This window comes from Mytilus californianus, unplaced genomic scaffold, assembly GCF_021869535.1.
Source record: "Mytilus californianus isolate M0D057914Y unplaced genomic scaffold, xbMytCali1.0.p SCAF_14, whole genome shotgun sequence".
Classification (NCBI taxonomy): Eukaryota; Metazoa; Mollusca; class Bivalvia; order Mytilida; family Mytilidae; genus Mytilus; species Mytilus californianus.
This window is the reverse complement of record NW_026262626.1, coordinates 3,833,013-3,846,725: the sequence shown is the minus strand read 5'-3', so window position 1 is coordinate 3,846,725 and position 13,713 is coordinate 3,833,013. Positions and strand designations below refer to the sequence as shown.

At 31.0% G+C, this 13,713-nt stretch overlaps 1 protein-coding gene across 1 annotated transcript; it reads right to left on the bottom strand.

The window, feature by feature from the left end:
• Positions 1-475: 475 nt before the first annotated feature.
• On the bottom strand, positions 476-11,009 carry LOC127724043 (cubilin-like). The gene is made up of 7 exons (XM_052230814.1): positions 10,850-11,009; positions 8,827-9,249; positions 7,884-7,991; positions 7,064-7,174; positions 4,264-4,374; positions 2,280-2,431; positions 476-743 (listed from the first exon to the last, which is right to left on the bottom strand). The coding sequence occupies exons 2-7, from the start codon at positions 9,158-9,160 to the stop codon at positions 576-578; spliced, it is 984 nt and encodes a 327-aa protein (XP_052086774.1). The 5' UTR covers positions 9,161-9,249; positions 10,850-11,009; the 3' UTR covers positions 476-575.
• Between the last annotated feature and the right edge of the window lie 2,704 nt (positions 11,010-13,713).

Sequence of the window (13,713 nt, the reverse complement as noted above, 5' to 3'; positions counted from 1 at the left end):
GCTCATCATTTCAAGCAAACGTATTCGTCACTTACAATAGTCCAATCACGTCTTGCAAGACAAAACGCTTCGTGTGTGAATGATGGCACGAATGAAAATTCAGGTATGTTCATCTTCTTGTACTAGTAATATATATCTATCATTGAGTTGTGCCTTTCTTTAATATCAAAACATCCATAAAGTGTAACTAATGTTCGCTTTATTCGATGGTTACTTTGTTAGAAAGATGTAATGTGCTTATCAGATTGTGAAACTTTTCAATACTATAATTTTTGTTCAAAATATAGAAACTTTCGTCTAGGAACGGCTTTCATTCTAAAATCTGTATCAAATTCATTTTCGACGTATTGATACATTAAGTCCTTTAGAAATCCCATCATGAGAAATACAAATTGAAAGTTGGCTATAAGTATATACAATTTACAAATCATTTTATGCTTAAACCCTCAATCGTTGTTCGAAGATTAAACCAAGGGAAAGCAATATATTTAATAATAGAATGTCTAACTCTAAGCATCAATGAATTGAACAATTCGTTTATTTGTCTGATCTGGCGAAAACAAGTTCATTAAAATCTAGTTTGTTGTTTTATATATAACTGCACGAAATCCCAATTTGGCAACAGAACCATCAGTTGTAAATAATATTGTCATAAATCTTCCTGTGGATGTTAACTCCGTTGGATTAATTGTTCCCGTGTAATTTGCTAAAGAACCACAGGTAGTTGACTGTCCATTGTATATCTTGTATGAAAAAAGAAAATGTAAATGAGAACCAGTAAACGGTAAAGATGTAATAATTTGAAATATAATCAAAATCCGGCGAAAAAGATTAAAAATAGCGAATACAACAAATGTGATAGAGTCCAGTGGTTGTTTGCGATAATTAAATTTTATTCGACTGTCATACAAGTGAGAGGTGAAGCTTGCTATAAACTCAGGCTTAATCCATCATTTTCTATTAGGAAATGCATGTATCAAGTCAGGAATATGACAGTTGTTTTCCATTCGCTTTATGTGTTTGCGCTTTTGATTATGCAAGTTGATAAGGGACTTTTCCTTTTGAATTTTCTTTGGAGTTCGGTATTTTTGTTATTTTACTTGTTATTGTTATTTGTGTTTTTGTTACATATATATGGCATTTACTTAAATCAGACTTAAATTATCCTTTTTGAATTGCCTCACTTTCTGTTATTAAGGGACTATTTATACATTGTAGATGATCATACAGTACATGTTTTGATAATCCTTGAAGGTCGAACGATGACCTGTAGGTATTTACAAATCAAAAGATATTTGGGATCACAAATATCCTTTATCAGCTGAATAACGATTCCATCTGTTTGGTTTGTTCTGTAATCCTGCAGTTTTTACATAATACAAATGGAACATCGTTAAATTATATCATGCATTAATCTTGAATGATATACAAATATAAGTATTAACGACCGAAGAAATGAAAATTAATGTTATCTAACATTAGAAAAACAATAAAATACAAATATGGGACACATATAAAAGAAGACAATGGCTATATATATCTGAAATTTTAGATCAAAATTTAGATATTTGTATTAAAACAAATAATTACGTTGACTTGATAAAGTTAATTCTTTTTTTATATATATGAGCGGCAACATTTCTCACACAGACGAAGTTGTCAATGGATACTTAGGATACTTTTTAAATTTTTTTATTATATAATATTATATTGTTCTTTTTCGTATTTTTTATCGTATTTTTACTGGGAGAGGGAGGTGTTCGATATCAAATATTTTTTTTTAAAGTTTAATAGTTTCATTTTTCATCTTTTTTTAAAAGCGTTTTCAGATATGGGAGAAATGTTCAGTGATTTTTTTGTTTTATTTATTAAATATTTTTATTCAAATAGTTTTGTTTTGTCGTATTTCAAATAGCATTGACAGAATGTCCAATTCGTCCTCCTGTTACGATTCCATTGACGACCAAACCTACCTTATATCTTATATATAAAATAGTTTTTATAAAAAAAGTTTCACGACTTGATTAAAAACAAATAAAGCAAAGCTTGTTCCTTTCAGTACTTTGAATCACTTTGATAATACCGGAAACCTTTTGTTACGACAACGTATGTTTCATGCATAGTATTTTTACTATTGAGTTGGTTTAGCCAATAAACATTGTATTCATTTTCCTTCATTTGAATACTGTGTTGAAGTGTGTTATAAAAGAGATGCATATTAAGAGTGATATTACTATCCTTATATGGTGGAAAGATATATTATAGAGCAACTAACTTACTTTTACAAAATCAAGAGTGTTCTCAAGTTCAAAATGAGTAAACGTTATTCGGACGGTGTTTGAAAGTCCAACATCAATATTCCATAGTCTATGCATGTTGTCGTTGTAGTTTGACGGATATCCAGGGGATGTTATTATTTGATGTAATACATCTGTATGTTTAAAAAATGAAATCATAAAAGGTATTAATAGACACAACGCTAACATATACTAAAGTGAAAAAAATATTCTCAAGTCTTTTGCAGTGTTTTTTTTCATTTGCAATCAGTATTTTTATGTTTTATTCTCTGAAAAAGGCTTCTTTGCTAAACTACAAACTAACAAAACTTTGAAACTCTGAAACTAGTAGGTCTGCTTCATATCTTGATATTTTCCTCATTTGAACAACATGTGACGATTTTAAACTAGAATCTATAACAAATGTGATGATTTTATTTTTTCAGTCGGAAAGTCCACAATTCTCAACAATAGCATATCCCCTGCACCACCGTATGGTGTTTACATATCTCAACTGATACGTTACACTTGTGTATGATCACTCTGTACGGCCTTCCTTAGCAGGGATATTTCCCTTACACAAAACAGAGTTACGAGGAAGAAATACTAAAATTGACCCTACATGATCATGAGTTTTATAGAGGTCATAATCACGAATAAGTTGACTGATACGGTTATCAGTGTCTAAACTCACTTGCTACATGTTTTCACAATATTAATCTTTGGATACACGAAAAGTTGTCTAATATGTGTCCTATACGTAATTTTGACATTTTAACTTTGTTAGGATTATCATGGCTGTTGATGATGCATAACAGGCACGCTCACCCTGTAGACGCAATCGGTCTCGTTCCTTTGAGAGTTCATGATATTTTCTCAATTGTTGTTTGTTACCTTGATCATTCTTCCGAATTGATTTAAGAGATTTGAACAACCATAGACTACTGGTGCTTGAATTTATTGGACTTTCCCAAATTCACCATGACTACCAATCATATTTTGTGTTTTAAGATATGTCTTTCAAATGGGTCGTAATGGATAAAATTAACGGTTATCAAGATCATCTGACAACGTGTCATCTCTACAATAGTTTCCGTTTTCTTGATTGTTAAATATTCATACGTCTGATCAGGAAAATAGAAATCTGCATGATATTGTTTGCAGTATGCAAAAAATTCGACTGAATCTGGGTTTGTATGGTGGAAGATGAGTTCAGAAGCAGCAGATGCACCTGGTCTCTTCCCTGTTAGTTTTCATGCGAATCCCTCAAGTGTTTTCACTTGGTTGGTCTTATTAAAAAAACAATTAATTTTCTGTAATCTCTTACATGAAGATCATCTGTGTTTTTTTAGTCATAAATGAGAATGATACTTACCACGCAATAACATCGTATTGTCATTAGTTTAAACAGCATGTATTAATGAAAAATTACAACAGTAAAGTATTACAATGTTACATGAAATTCAAATATGGGATTCGGAAACAAGTTTGAAAAAACTTTTATAAATCCGTCTCCCCGTATTGTCATTGAATTTGTCTGTATATGTGACATATCTATTAAACACATTTTCCATCGGATAACCTTGTTTTAAGAACTAAAAATACAAGCTACAAGTTATATAAAACAGGATAGATATGTCTCATATTTATTTATTTCTTTTTTTCTTTTTAATGAAACAAAACTGTCTTGTTTTAATTCTTTTATTTTTCATCGTTTCTTCCTTTCCTAAATCCAATAATAATTTATTTTGTCTGCTTGAAAAAACATGAATTTTTACAAAAGAAGACACCATTTTGTGATATAATCTTGCTGTAAAATCCGATTAATGATTTTTGAAATGAAACTGTACTATCATACAATTGGTGGACCATTAATTGATATGCCTACTAAAAAATTGACAGCAAATCTGTTTTTTTTTTTTGGTTATTGTATGAATTCCTACTTCTATCTTTTTTTTTGTTATAATTGTTTTTGTGTTCTACTCACCTTGACAACGACGTCCTTTGGTTCCATTTGGACAATAACAAGTAAACGTATTACATGATGTTCTACATGAACCAAAATTGAAACAGGGATTTGAAAAGCATGGTCCAATTTCTGAAATTTTTATGATTATATAATATCCAAAATATACTTTCATATTATCAGTAACATATCATTTTTGTCTGTGATGTCAAGTTATAATTGTCATTAACGATTAAAGAACGAACTGCGTTTAAATTTATCAAACCAATACACATATATTATCCTTCCAACGGCAATAACTCTTTCGATTAGTGTGTTTACGGCGTTATTTTTAATATAAGAGAGAGAGGCGGAATATACCAAACTCAGATATCGAAAATTAAACTGACAATGCCATGGCAAAAAAACGAAAAACAACCAAAGGACAAACAAGTCTATAAGACGTAAAATAGAAAACTAAAGACTAAGCAACACAACCCCCATCAAGAACATTTAGTGATCTCAGGTTCTACTTTCTTGAGAGTTCCGCGTGTAGCACATGTCGTGTCAATAATGTAAGTACAAATTTGATTATCTGGCTAAATCGGTATGTCACCTTCATGGAAAAAAGTATTGTGGCTACTACAATTGGAACATATCTTTAGTCATCTGTGAAACAAACATTCTATAGTAGTCAACATAGTTGTAGTCGTTTAAATTTCAATGCGATATGATTCTGTAAATTAAATAGTTTATTACCACTGATTTTCGAATAAATATTTCTATGGAAAATTGTAAATCAGCGCTGATTTCCGAACTTGTCAGAGGCATTACTGCTATAAACAATTGACAAATAATTAATAGTTGAGCTTCCTACCATAAAACTAGTCTTGAGAGCTCTTACAAAGCTATTTCCAAATAATTGAAACTTTCAAAGGGAATAACTGCTTGAAAAATAGTTATTCGGCAATGATTTTCGGGTTCTTTCGACACATTGCAGAAATTAACATTTGTTATGTACTTTATACTAATTCTGGAAAGAATTGTACGCATGAGAGAGCTTACAAGGCCTGACAGAAGGACGTATAGGCATATGAGGGAGCATAACGTTCTTTAAAAAAAATGTTGATCGGCACATTTCAACAACCTCGTCCGAGATATTGCTTATCTTAAAATTTTACGCGTGAAAGTGGAATACAGCAAGCTGGAAAGACGAAAATCCAGGGACAGAGGGACGCCCGCTATTTCTATGCCCACACCGCGTTCCAGTAGGTCCAATATTGCGTAGAATGTAATCTGAAACCCTTTATTAAGAAAATAATGATCGGAAATGACAGCTCTGGTATAACGTATCAACCGGGAGACATATACTTCATATGTAGGCTCAGTCGAATGTAAGCGTTGCAACTTAGAAATGAAAACCTCAAAATCAGGAAATTTATGATTAATTTTGCTGTAAAGTTTTGTTCTTAACCGTCTCTTATTGCCAAATGTCAGATTATATTCAAGATATTATGTACTGTGAAAGTACTTTAGTTCGTGGGTATCAATTTGCATGGTTTCAGCAAAAGTAACATGTTTGTGGGTTTATAAATTTGTGGATTTTAGTTTAATGAAGAAAAAAAACCCGAGTGACGAATTTGAAGACTTCAAAACGAATATTCGTGATATCAATCATATGTTGTTTTATAATGATTTGTGGTACATTGTAAAATAATGTCTTCATTTTCACTCACTTGTTTGTGTTTTATTACTGATAAGATTCATAATATTCTTAATAAAATAATTGCCTTTCGATATAAGCTGATTCATCTATGCTTACAAATTGTCTCGATTAAAAGAAGATGCAGAGTAAACATTTTAGTTGTTGCACACGTGTAATCAGTAGTTATGACACTTCTTCGAGATCGAATGATCAACAGGATAACGATCATCAAAGGTGTTAATTGGTCCATAACATGTAACTTAACGAAAACGGTCACATATAAGAAAATGCTACAAATGTACTTTGAATTGTAGAACTAATTATTATGAAATCAAACGCAAGCCTAAAATAAAATCATTATTTTTTTTTCGTATGAGAAATATGAAAAAAATGAACACTTCATTATCGCATATCATCACCAGAAATCTGACTTTCATCGATCAAAACTTATTTCTCATGAGAATTAAAGGGTTAACAGTTGTACATTTTAGATTTTTTTAAAGATTAAATGGGCAAAATCTGGTCTGAAATTAACGTTGTACAAAAAGAAATGTGTATTTAGTTTATAGTGCGTTGGCGTATCCGTGTAGTCAAACTTAAATTTCGTCATGTTCGTTATGTGGAAATACTCAAAGCGCTTTGATTTTTTTACTCATGTGCAATTAGTTATTTTGTGTAAAGAATTAATACATCATACCTTTACTTTTCAATTACAATCATTGTCTCAGATATATAACGACAGTGTAAAATATCATAGTATTATACCTGTTTGTTACAATATGGAATGTTACATTATTTTATAGTTAACAATTCTTTTCATGTATGAATATTTTTTCATATTCATTTTGTAGTAATATTTAGAATGTATGTGTAAGCAAGAAAAAATCTAATGACTATATTTTTAGTATCGGTATTACTTTATTATTATTACTGTAGTTATTATCATTTTAATAGAATGCTTAAGTTTTCAAATCGTCCTAAAGCTATAATCAATTAGAGATTATACCGTGGTTATGCAATTTTCCTTGTAATTTCTATCCCAAATAGATTTTACAGGAGCGCAAAAGTAAAAATGATATTTTTTCCTTTCAATCTTATTTAATTTGTTTTCAAATTCTTTCGCTATTAAAGGCATACCTTCTTTACACAGGCGTCCTGAAAACCCAGAATCGCATAAACAGTGAAACGTGCCATTCAACACCTCACATGAGCCTCCATTTAAACACTTAAGTCCAGTACAAGGTGTCACTGAAATTTCAAATGTTCGTCAAAATAATTGAAAAAAATGAATAACCGATTTTAAATTCTAGTATTTCATTAAATTTGATAAAAAAAAACATAGAATAAATAATTTGATATACATTTATACATTTTTAAACAGAACGTTTAGTTCAATTGTCTTGAAAGTAATGTTTAGTATACTGATACAAAATCATGCCGTCACATAGTTATCTATCGGATATTCTGTCATGGGTAGGCATATAGTTATGTGACATTTGCATCCCGAGGAGCGCACCGAAGTGAAATATATATAACATCTATGAAAATATAGTAGCTGCCCTTTCGAACATCGAAGGTTAATCGTTGGAAACCATAAATATTTCAAGTCAAAAAGATTAATCGAAACACTAGATTACAGGAATTCGTGTTTCGTCGGACGGCGTTGTTAAATGTTGACTATATTTACGTGTGTATTGTTCAAGGATAAAACGTAAACTAGATGACATCCTAGTGAAGCTCTAAATCGGATATTGCTCAAGAATGGTATCTATGCCAAGACATGCTAAAAAAGCTAATTCTGTTTAATTTCATACCAAACGTGATCCAAACGCAAAATGTATAGTTTCAGCGATAACAAAGGTTTGATTCAGTTATTCTCTCAGTTTGTTTGTATTTTCTCAATAATCTATTAAACTAGCAATACATTATATCTACGTTATTAATATTTAAGGCGTACCTTCACAGAGACGTCCAGAAAAGCCTGATTCGCATAAACAGTTAAATGAGCCATTTAACACCTCACATGAGCCTCCGTTCAAAAAGATAAGTCCAGCACAAGGTGTAACTGAAATTTGAACAACACAAAATAATTAATAGCAGTGTTATCCTAAACAACACTAGATTTTTAATGGAACGGGTTGGCATTATATTTATAACTGTTTTAATTAAAATTATGTAAAGTATATACACGTTCTTGATGCAAGAATATGCATGGATAAAAGTGTAACAAAAATACCGAACTCTAAGTCAAGTTCAAAAAAGAGAATTTGATGGAACACACAAACCGAGTGCTACAGTGTTCCGTGTAACAATATAAGGTATTGGTAATATTGGTAACCCATGAGACATCCTAGCCATACTGTTCTTTGTATTGTTGTCCATAATGCATAAAACTATCGAGTTTAATTAATTGGTTTAATATGAATTATTTAATTTTGATTACATATCATGTTTAGAACTATAAAAACACAAGGCGATAAAATTATATCACCAGAATTTGAGTATCTAAAAAGAATGTCAAACTGTACAATTTTAAAATCAAATCAGCGCAGTGTTCATCAAAATTAAATATTTCTCAAATTTATAAAATGCAATAGGTATGTGCTATAATCACCGCCTATCAATATTATTAACTTTTTTACAAATAAATAACTGGGAACTAAAACCAGTACCAGTACTGCAGCTAACATTATCAACTTCCCTTCACAATTTTTGCAGAAAGAGACAGTTCAGCTATATAGTACAGTTCGTCATCATTGACACGAAACCCTGTACTTAAACACGGGAATAAAACTACTTATTATACTTGTAAAGTTTAAAGTTAATCATTTGTGACTCATATCGCACTTAATTAAATTGAATAACTATAAGACAGCATACATATCTAAACATATACTAACGATTTGTTTTCTTTTCCGAAAATTTATCTTTTGTAGTAATGAATGTCACGACATTTGATACTACTAATATGATAACAAAGCAATTAATGAAAAAAAGAAACCGTAAATGCGTGTGCATCTTTTTACTCCGACTATAATCTTCTTTTATGGATTGAATCTTTGGCATATTGTGTGGAATATTAATGTCAGGTAGATTTTTTTTGGCAACCGGGGAAACCTCCTCATAATCAGATTGATCATCTGTATCGAAACATTCCTCGTACACTCCATCGTCATCTGTTCTCCCTTCAACGAAGATATTGTTCAGATATACGTTTGGTTCTGCTTTCGACATCTCGGCCAATTTCACAATTTTACAAAGTTGTTATTATGTTGTTTAAAAAGGATAAATCATTTCGTCCTTCAATCTACTCTTGTTAAAAACTAAAATATCAATAATAACGATATTAAGGATAAAAAATAAAATGATATATATGTATTTTAAAAATGGCATTGGAATTATCACCCTAACCACACAATTAAACTAAAAATCTTTAGATTTAAATATGATTGTAAAACAACAGCTAAAACAAACATTAATTTCTAATACTGCTTCTAGTGTTGTTTATTCATATACTTTAAATTAACTTATTTCGCAGATAGATTCGTTATGATTCGAGGTGTTTTCGCGATCTTCTAACTTAGTTGCATTTTTGAGACACTATTTATCTGTACTTACGGACATGGCGCGAATAAATTGTTTACAAAAATAAGTTGGTTCAATGTATCCCTTTTCTTACGTGTCCGTACACTTGTCTTTTTTACTTTTTATTTTCCTCGATCTTTTACCGCTTCCGGAGCTCCTTTAATCATACGAGGTTTCTAGTGGAGTTCGTGTTGCTCAGTATATTTTCTCTTTTTCGTTTTATTTCTGTTTGACTATTATATTGTCTGTCTTTTTTGGACTTGTGAGTTTTTAGTGTACCTTTGGTATCTTCTGTCCTTTTTGTTAAATTCGGGAAGCGTCAAGAGAATAATCATAGACATATAATGGATATCATGTCTCAACCGATGGTTGACTTACAAACCACATTTTCTTTATATAAAGGTCCACCCGAAATTGATACGGCTACAGAAATAGAGCCCCGTCTATTTCTATGGGCTGGTAGAAAAACCGTGACGAAAAGTTGTCCGTTTTGGTTGCATTTGATGAATGTCCGATTGGATTGCGGAAATTTAAACCCGTAAGCCATATTCAAATATATTACCCCTTTGTAGGTTGCATCTATATAAGCAAAAGATTTGCTCTCGTTTCCGAAGACAATTTAAATTTCTCGCCATTTACCCCAGTCTATCCTATTTGCAGAAAGTTCTAACCATATATACACGGAGTATTTGCAATAGAGCGTTAAGCAAACACAAGATTGCAGTCGTTTAAGTATTTCAACAAATTGCTGGGTGTTTGTTTGATGTTAAGAATTTTGTAAATAACAAATTTTACTACTAAGGATTCATTAATTTTCGTTGGGTACCAAGTTTAGTGGTTTCCTTGTGTGCAGTCCAAGGGATGTCTAGGGATGAAAATATTCATGCATATCAGTCAACCAATTGGTCGACTTTCAATAAGGATTGGTATCTTAGATATTGATACGGGAAAGATGGTTCATATTGTCAAAAGGTTACACGAAAATGTACTTGAAAGAAATTTTTTAATATTGCAAATTTATTGAGTCAGCTTCTGTAATAGTGAGACCAATGTGCATTAGGAATAGTATTTGACTTGTTTTTGTCATCAATTAACTTAAAGCCATATCGACAGATAAGATTGATTTCTCAAACGCAAAATTAAGTAAGTGCATTCAAAGAAGCAAAATTAATTGTAAATATACATACTGTTACCAGTATACGACTAAAAAATGTCACGACGTGGTGATATGTCATAAATCATCTTTTTTATTTGAACTTCCGGGTTCCTTGTTACATACATTTTTTCAGTATCAACCAAATTCCTTTATGAATTTAAATATAAAAATAACTAACTTACAAAATGACGTGGCTAATTTAGTTTATAGCCTTGTGCATTACAACTACTCCTCTGCTCGTGTATTTCAGTTTACTGGTTGGTTTATTAATTCACATCACAGATTGTAAAACCTATACGGGAACCTTTTATCAAAATAAGTGTATAATATATTCTCTTTATGTTTAGGTATACTTGTTAAATATGGAATTAGCTTTAAATTCAAGTTTCAGATCTGTTCGTTATCTTCCGTTTTTACTGTAGACAAGTGTTTTTATCAGTAATTTCCCACCTCTTTTTATGTGACCATAAGTAGGGACAGATTTTAACAAGTGTTTTTACTTCCTTTAAACAGGACGTTTCCTCTATACTTTTGATATATACTTAAGATACAGTTATATTTAGCCATCATCTATTAATGATAGTAAAATCGTATATAGTTGATCAGTAAAATAAATCAGAAAACTAAGTATTCCTTGATCTAAATCTTCAAACGATCTAGGAGGAGTTAAATAAATCTATATGTCATTCTAGTACAAATCAGTGTTCATATTCATATCTATTTTAAGGGTTCTCGACAAATTGACATGTGATAGTTGCCACTGGATTTTAAATGCAATCCATTATTATTGATACATTATTGTTGATGCCTTAAATGATTCTGCGGGTATCTTTTTTTATATTAATCAAATATGTTTGAAACTCTACAGAAGAGAGTCATGTGCGTATCCCGGTAGCTTTCAAATCTAACTGTTAGTACCATTAGACTAATGTCACTACTTTCAAAACCAAAAGTCGCCGTCGTCTGTGTTCCGAATGTTTTGAACGTTCAACTTCACCTATCATTTCATCAATTTCTTCATCTTAAATATCTAAATCTAAGTGTTCCTCTGCTAGGCAGATTTCCAAATTTAAGGTTTTTTCATACTTGGATATATTTACAAATTAACAGAATATAAAATCGATGTATGCATAAAACTATCTTCTACTGGTAGACTATTTAATCACGAGTGTATCATCAGCTCGGTTGTAGTCAGTGCTTTGGTTATGGCATAATCCATAACATACCTTTCTTAAACTGTCCGTTTATAAATTTAGAAACTATAAAGGAAGTAAGGTTCCAAACTCCTCCTGAGTCTTCCTTAGGTGGATTAGACTATTATTTTTAAGTCACTTTCGGTCCACATAACTTTTCACATGTTACGGTTCTTGCACATCATTTGGCTTATTTCTTGAATTCTAAACATATAACAGCGTCTCGCGATTAATGTCAATAATAAATTATTTAAGAAAACTATTAATACACGTGTTGTAGAAATGACCTGACATGAATATAGCGTTAAAGATTTCTTTAAATTGATTCCAACATTTCTATTATTTTACTTTCAATATTATTAACATTTTGATAATTTTCAGTATAATAATGAATAACCACTGAATGATGTGTTTTCATTTTAACCTGATAATCAACAGGTGCCGCGAAGTTTTGTTTCCTAAAGTATAGCTAATAAGGTGCGAAAGGCTTTACTTCTTTGAACTCACTTGTTTTAACTATAATAAAATTCTACCATTAAAGACATCTCTTTTCTGAAATGCTATGTAAGTGTTCTTTTAAAACGTTCAACACGTGATTTTTTGGTGGTAGGGACGTCTATTTTATTGTCATGTCTAAATATCTCCATGGCGTCTGTAAAATCATCATTTATAAATTATTCGCCGTTATCGCTTTGTAAACGTCTAGGAGACCATAAAGATATATGCATTACATGGTAATATCAGCAACATCTTTAGCTAGTTTTCCATTCAGCAAACCACCAAAAGCTTGACGAGAAAAACAGTTCACAATATTACATATATAAGTATAAAACCTTGTTTTTCTTAAGATATTTTGGCCAGCGAATGTTGAATGCAGAAATTGAGCGTCTTACGCATGTTACGGTAGTTGTTTTTTTAAATTTGCAACAATATCAGTTTACGTACAATTTAAAAATAATCTTGATCTCCCGTACTACCGGAAATATTAAAATTCTAAAGCAATCGTAAAAAGCTTCATACTTTCTATGGTCTTTCGCGTGTTTTTATAATGATTTGAATGATTTGTTCTTTGTCCAATCATTTGTTGTGATGAACATTCAAATATGGAGACTTTTTATACATGTTTTTTGATTCTGAGTAAAAAAGATATAATGACATGAAATTTTGTACCATTCTGTCAGAAAATGCAACCTTTGGCTCATCTAAGAATTATTTGGCACCTCGGTTCGGATGTTCTTCATTTGCTTTTAAAATTTTACGGATATAAGGAATATTCACCCACAAAGTCTCTGGATTTGGATCCTTGGAAAAAGTTTTTTTTCTTTTTCCTTTAACTGGTAAAGTATCTTGCTGTTCCATTAATCTCTATACAATGACGGCATATTCTCGATGACCTTCTGATAATTCGGACGTCCGCTAGTTGGACGCCTTTATCTATTTTATGAATCTGAATATGCTGGATTAACAGACTGATAACTTCATTCTGTGTTTTTTTCAATAATAATTTTAACTATGGTCTTAGTTGTCAGAATTATTAGCTTTTGTAGATGTAATTCTTCGCGTGAATTTCGTTAAGGTAAGTTTTCCAGAAACTTTAAAAGTGAGAGGTAATTAAATGTTAGGTGATGTTTGGGTTGTTTTTACATGATTTTAAACAAATCGTTATAATTAACTAACTAAATTTAGCCAAAAAGTTGGTCAAAATGACATCATGAGTGTTCCAATGTTCCAAAACTGGTTTATTTTGTATTTGTCAGATATGTTTACTATTATTACGAAATTGGAATTTCAAGGAATTAAAGGGCTAATAATGACCCTTTGTGAGCCTACTGAATTGTTCGATATACTTAGGA

Excerpts from the sequence above, each read along its gene's own strand:
- LOC127724043 (XM_052230814.1), bottom strand. The coding sequence starts at position 9,160 with ATGTCGAAAGCAGAACCAAACGTATATCTGAACAATATCTTCGTTGAA. Across the intron at positions 7,992-8,826 it reads TTCGGAAAAGAAAACAAATC|TTACACCTTGTGCTGGACTT; the intron begins GTTAGTATATGT and ends TTCAAATTTCAG. Across the intron at positions 744-2,279 it reads ACACTCTTGATTTTGTAAAA|ATATACAATGGACAGTCAAC; the intron begins GTAAGTTAGTTG and ends TTTTCATACAAG.